The 6,031-nt window shown below is 34.7% G+C and overlaps 1 protein-coding gene across 1 annotated transcript; it reads right to left on the reverse strand.

Annotated features, from left to right (window-relative positions):
- Nucleotides 1-451: 451 nt before the first annotated feature.
- LOC145097240 (protein ALTERED PHOSPHATE STARVATION RESPONSE 1-like) lies at nt 452-4,757 on the reverse strand. The gene is made up of 4 exons (XM_079034770.1): nt 3,594-4,757; nt 2,773-2,957; nt 2,036-2,259; nt 452-1,355 (listed from the first exon to the last, which is right to left on the reverse strand). Exons 1-4 carry the CDS (start codon nt 4,306-4,308, stop codon nt 605-607), a joined length of 1,875 nt encoding a protein of 624 aa, XP_078890896.1. The 5' UTR covers nt 4,309-4,757; the 3' UTR covers nt 452-604.
- Between the last annotated feature and the right edge of the window lie 1,274 nt (nt 4,758-6,031).

Consider the following 6,031-nt stretch of genomic DNA (forward strand, 5'->3'; position numbering starts at 1 on the left):
TGAATGATTGTAAAACTAACGCTTAACTACTTTTTATCTAATATGACATTAATGTGACATTGAAGACGTGTATTCAAAATTTCAAATTATGGAATGCTACTTAGATTTAACTTAAAAACATTAATCAAGTTATATATAATGTACTCCACAAAATGCTCATTCATTCATAAAAATTAATTCCATGTTTTCGTAGTACCTTTTAGTTTTACAACCACATGAGGGACCACTCTATGTAAGCAAGCCCTTATAAGTTATAACTCAATCATTTACTACATAATATTGTTGATCTTTTTGGCTTTTAGCTCTTTTTGCTTTATGGTATTACTTTGAAATTTAAAAATGTCTACGAAGTGTTATATGATGATGATGATGACTACGATACTACCAAAAGTGAAAAAATCAAAATCATTGCAACAAAAGAATCCATACCCTAATGGATCACAACACCACAAATTCAACACATCATCACATTTGAAACAAATAAAGAAACAAAGTCCCATCATAAAAAACCAAAACAAAACAAACATAAAATCCCTCTTGAATTCAAGAATTCAAGATTCAAAACCCTATTTCTATTCACATAAACTCATCAACATCCAAAACCCTAATTCATTATCCTCTTCACATCATGAACCTCCTCCAAAACTTTCGCTTGATTGCAAACCGATTCAAAAGCATGTGTCCAAACATTAGCAAAACCCGTAACAGCTTGAAAAACATGTGGTAACCCCATTTGTAAATTATTCAAAGTCATTGCCCTTGTTACCCCTCTCGATTTTTCATATTTACCCCTCTCTTCTTCCGCTTTTGCCCTCAACACCTCCACTTTACCCCGTTTATCCACAACCCTATCACCACTCCCATACTTACTTTCCAAACCCCGAAGCTCAGACGTTTTCTTCTCAACCTCCCTAAATGACAAATCTGCCCTCCTCTTCTCCTTCATCTCCTCCCCTTGTTGCACCACAATCGCATGAACTACACTTAAAAGGGAGTTGATGCCCTCCGAGGCGACTTTGTCAGGGGCATTATCGACTGCAAGTTGCCATTCTTCACAAAGGGTGTAGATTGCGGAGTCTTGTTTGTTTTGGGAAGATGAGTTTTTGGTGAATTGGAAAAGGCTGAGGCGAAGCCATCCGGTCAATGATTGGATGTAGTCTCGTTGACTTTTTATTAGGTTGCAGAAGGAGAGGTGCCATTGTTTGACTTCGAGCTCAAGTTGGAGAGTTGACTGGCGGTGGATTTCGGTGGTGGTGGCGGTTGATGGGGCGGCGGTGGTGATGTACTTCAGCTGTTGGACTATGTGTGTTTGGACTTGGTGGCTTTCGTATAAACTTCTCCACATTGACATTAATCTGTAGAAGTCAAAATTAAGAACAAGTGCACAAAAGTCAAAAAAAACAAGGACAGAATTAAAAAAAGACTTTGTAAAGTACTACTTACAACAGTGAATATTTGGTTTCCCATAATCCTAGTCGTTGCTTTTTGACCAATAACTAACTATTAAATGTGAAATCACAAAACGTCTATTTACAAATTGCCCTTAAAAGTAATAAATTATAGTGTTAAAAATAAAAAATAAAAATTGTAATTAATTTTCAATCTATAATTTATAAGGACAAAGTAGAGAAAAATGTTTGTATTTTCACCATTTTATTGATTTAGCCACTTAACAAATTTTTGTGCTTATCCTATTTTTTTGTACTTTTGAAAACTATTATTCCTGGTTCCTCGGGGCAAAATACAGAAAAACACAACATACTTTTACTATTTTATGATTTTATCAATTTTATAATAACAGTTTTGATGACTAAATTTATATTTATATAAAATAATATTTTGGTGGCTAAATGGATGAAATTGAGAAGGTACGTTGTATAATGGTTTAATCGGTACAAAAAATAGTTAAAGTGAGTAAATGGATGAAACAAGGAAAGCATTTGTGCTTTTTTGTATTTCCTTCGGTTTATAATTACCATAAAGTAGATTTTATTTAAAAAAATGAGATTAACAAATGAATATGAGAGAGGTTTACCCTTTAACAAGCTCAACAAGCTGTGGGTAAAGCTCGGTTTCTCTAAGTTTAACAATTTCCTGTGATGTTGACTCGATAGCTTGTCCCGAAACGGTAATTCTTGACTCCAATTTTTCAACTTCTTTCTTTGCTTTCTCGGTTTTCATGTAATCGCCTCTCTTCAACTCGAGTTTCCTAAGTTGTTCCACTTTCTTCTCATGCTCCATTTTCAAACTCTCAGCATTCTAAAACCACAAAAAATAAACAACATTTTATTCCGCTTTATAGCTCTCTAAACTTTAAAAAATGAGAAAAAAAAATAATCACTTTTTTCCACTATTTGGTCTAGTGTTTCAAGTCTATGTGAATACTGCGCTCTAGTAGGCTATTGTGTACCTGATTTACATATTGTGCAAAGTAGCATTTTCAAAATTAAATTATGCAAACACTAGATCCTCTCCAACCTCATTTTTAACACCAAAAAAATATTTTAGGTATATTCTTGATTCTAACTTTTATGCATATAAAAAAACACAACCTTTATATTTATTAGCTTTTTACAAACTTGACTCGTACCTTTTTTATTACAATAACTTTCATAAATTATATTTCTAAAAGTAAAATATATTTTAATTTATAACATTACTAGATTGTAATGTCATTTATGTTTTTATAATAATAACTTTATAAAATACCAATAAAGTAATAAAGCATAAATTCAAAGTTGAAGGACCAATTTTTCACTATTGAAACTTTACCTTAACCTCATCAAATAGCTTTTTTTCCCATTCAAACAATCTCTCAACCGTAGAACGATGACTTCCAGGGATATGTATAGCATCAACTGCAGTCATTCCATCGCAATTAAACTTCATAGACCTCCCGCTTGAGCTCCATGAGCACAAAAACGGGTTTAAATTTAACCCATACCCATGAATTTTACCTATAAAACCATAACATCAAGGGTTAAAAATGCAAGAAATAGCTAATGTACTTCTGTTGATTTGTTTATTTTAGCTTGTGTCGATTTTTTTGTAATGCCTTAATAAGAAAAAAAAAAGTTTATGCTACTTTTTGTTTATATTTATTACAAAATTGTAAATTGGAGAATCTACCAAGTTATAGCAATGCTAACCAAATACAAAGCAATTTTGAAGGTTATATACCGGTAGATTTTGAAACGCATAATTTAAAGTTTAATGCTATTATTTGGTAGATTTTGCAAAAATAATTCAAATAATTCGAACATACAATACTACAAATTGATAGATTTTGCAGAAATAATTTGAACATACAATACTAGAATTGGGTAGGTTTTTAAACTTATTATGCCTAATCTAGAAAAGAAACAATAATTTTGTAATAAATAGTATACAAATAAATGAAAAGTTAGAATTTCTATATTCATCAAATTGCCATGATAATATCGTAACGCCTTTTCTAGAGCTGACATCAGCTAATTCAGAAGAATCATGCAACGAGAACTTGTACACAAAGCAATTTCAATTGTACATTTCGTGGAAAATAAACTTTTAAGCTATTTAATTGAAAAATATTTATTTGAATTACGGGATTTTACCTGAGGGTGTTTCGTTAGGAAAGGTGCAAGTCGGAACCTCCAACAAAGCCGACAGTTTTCCGCCGGAATCCGCCGCCCGGAGAAAATATTCATCCAATTCTTTAATAATCTCCAACAAATCCTTGCTTTTACTCGAAACAACCACCGGCATCCCGTTTTGTGTGGCGTTGGAAACAGTAATTTTAGAAAACCCACTAACAGCAGACGGCGGCGCAGCTACGCTTGCGGACCCAACGGTGGTGGTCGTCACCACCGTCTCCGACGCCGCGTTTGTGGACATATCCTCCCATTCGTCATCGCGCATCGTCTCTGTCCTCTCAGACATCGGCATGAACGGGTCCCAGAAATCCCATGTAGATGATGGAGGAGGAGGGGGAGGCGGCGGCGGCGGAAGGGGAGTCGAGGAGGTGTTTGTGGTGGATGTTGTCCATGCTTCCGAAGATGGACTCATGGGTGGCGGAGGAGGAGGAGGAGGCAGCGGCGCGGGTGGTGTTGGAGGAGAAGACGAAGGGAGAACTGGTGGCAAGTGGAGCGGCGACTCGGCGGTGGCAAACTGGAGGAGGGCGGCGCCGGTGTTCCTTAAAGACCTTAAATACATGGAGTGAGAAGCGGAAAAAGCATTTCTTGCTTTTACAAATTGTTTCATATATCTTTTTCTGGCTTTACATCTTGAAACCATTTCTTCCCTCTCTAATCTTGAATAATAACACCCCATTTCTATCTAATTTCCCCAAAAATTCAAATCAAGAAAACAACTTTTCGATTTTTCAATAGAATCCCATCTGGGCATTTCTTGATTTTTGTAGAAAAACTTCAAATTCAAGTTTCAAAAAATTTTCATCTGCGAAATTCTTGATATTTCAAAAAATAAAAAAAGAGGGTTGATAAAAGAAGCTTTCATCTTCACTGCGACAATTTCTTCTTTTTAGTACTTCAAAGTAAAAACCCTGAAACCACTTTCTCTCTCTATATATATCGATCAGTTTCTCTCTCTAGATGATTTGAGTTTGAGAAAAAAGAGAGAAGAAAGACGAACAGTCTTGAGAAGCACAGAACAGGGAGAGAGGGAGGGTAACAGTGGGCATATTTATGTTTGGAGGACTTTAAATGACGAAATTGTCCCTGAAGTCTTCTCACATGCATGGTTCGGAGATTATCTGTTTGGAGTTTGTTGGAGAACAAAAAAGTGCATGAGAAAAGGCAAGGGTGAGTTGTGGAGTTCGAGGGGTAGTTTCGGTATACGAAAATTTCAACGGACTTTTTTGGTTCATATATGGAATGTTGGAAACATTTAAACCGAAGTAATAAAATTTACTTTCATTTTTTGTTTTAAGGTTTAAGTTCAAAGCGTCTAAAAAATAGCATTTTAAATAAATAAAATTTGCTTAAAATGTTTTTAATAATAAACTGAATAATTGACCTAAGTCATATTTATAAAAAGATTTAAAATAGAAGGATATTGGATGTTACATAAAAGCAATTATGTAAAATACTGTGCTTAATTTAGTATTTATTCAATAAAACAATTTATATTCATATAACTTAAAAAACATATTGTTAAGTTGTCGAAAACGTTGCATTTTAAGGCCACATAGCATGTCTAATTTGTCACTATTTGCGAAAATTTGACTGCGTTAAACAATTGTTTTCTACGTGTCATTCGATTGGGAGACTCTTTGGTGTGTTGCAGTTACGAGCTATTCTGGCGGCCATTTTTGGTTGTTCAATTTCTAGCTTATTAATCTAAGATGTTAATTGTTGTTTGTTGTCTGTTTAAATGGGGTGTGGGTGTGTATCGATTTAGATATATTTGATGTGTTAGGTATAATTGTTGGAATTATTGTGGTGTTTGAGACGGGTTCAGAATATGAGTTGATTAGTGACTTTATGGATTGAAGTTCAAAGGATGTGTTGTTCATTTATAGAAGCAACATGTTTACTTGAAGTTGTCTGAATAAAAACATTATTGAAATGATTTTAATGAACGAGTTGCTCAGCTCCAACGAATGTTGAAATCCTCATGTCGATCACCTCCTCCTTAAATCTCATGACCAAAGCCGACACCACCTTGAACAAGGCCCTGGAGACCTCATAATCAACAAACTTACGCATCTTACACAGGTCTGCACCACTTGGATACGATTTATCATTGCCATTTGGGCCCAACCCAGACCCACTAAACAAATCAAAACGAATTCATAATACTAACCCAAAGTTTTAAGTCACCCCAAATGACCATTACTATGCGTCATGTTACACGTGTATGTGTATATACAAGCACATACCACTAATCTTCCTAGACTCTACATCTAGGATTCATGGCATTCTCGCTCTCGTACCACTAGAAGTCACTGTTAACGTCGATAATCGCCTCGTGAATGCAAGTCGTGTGTAATCAAAGATTGGATAGATAGTCGAATAAATGATTCTATCTTAAG

This window comes from Lactuca serriola, chromosome 4 (assembly GCF_051521515.1).
Source record: "Lactuca serriola cultivar US96UC23 chromosome 4, Lser_US96UC23_V15, whole genome shotgun sequence".
NCBI classification, from domain to species: domain Eukaryota; kingdom Viridiplantae; phylum Streptophyta; class Magnoliopsida; order Asterales; family Asteraceae; genus Lactuca; species Lactuca serriola.

Excerpts from the sequence above, each read along its gene's own strand:
- LOC145097240 (XM_079034770.1), bottom strand. The coding sequence starts at position 4,308 with ATGGGGTGTTATTATTCAAGATTAGAGAGGGAAGAAATGGTTTCAAGA. Across the intron at positions 2,958-3,593 it reads TCCTAACGAAACACCCTCAG|GTAAAATTCATGGGTATGGG; the intron begins GTAAAATCCCGT and ends ATGGTTTTATAG. Across the intron at positions 1,356-2,035 it reads CTTGTTGAGCTTGTTAAAGG|ATTAATGTCAATGTGGAGAA; the intron begins GTAAACCTCTCT and ends TGACTTCTACAG.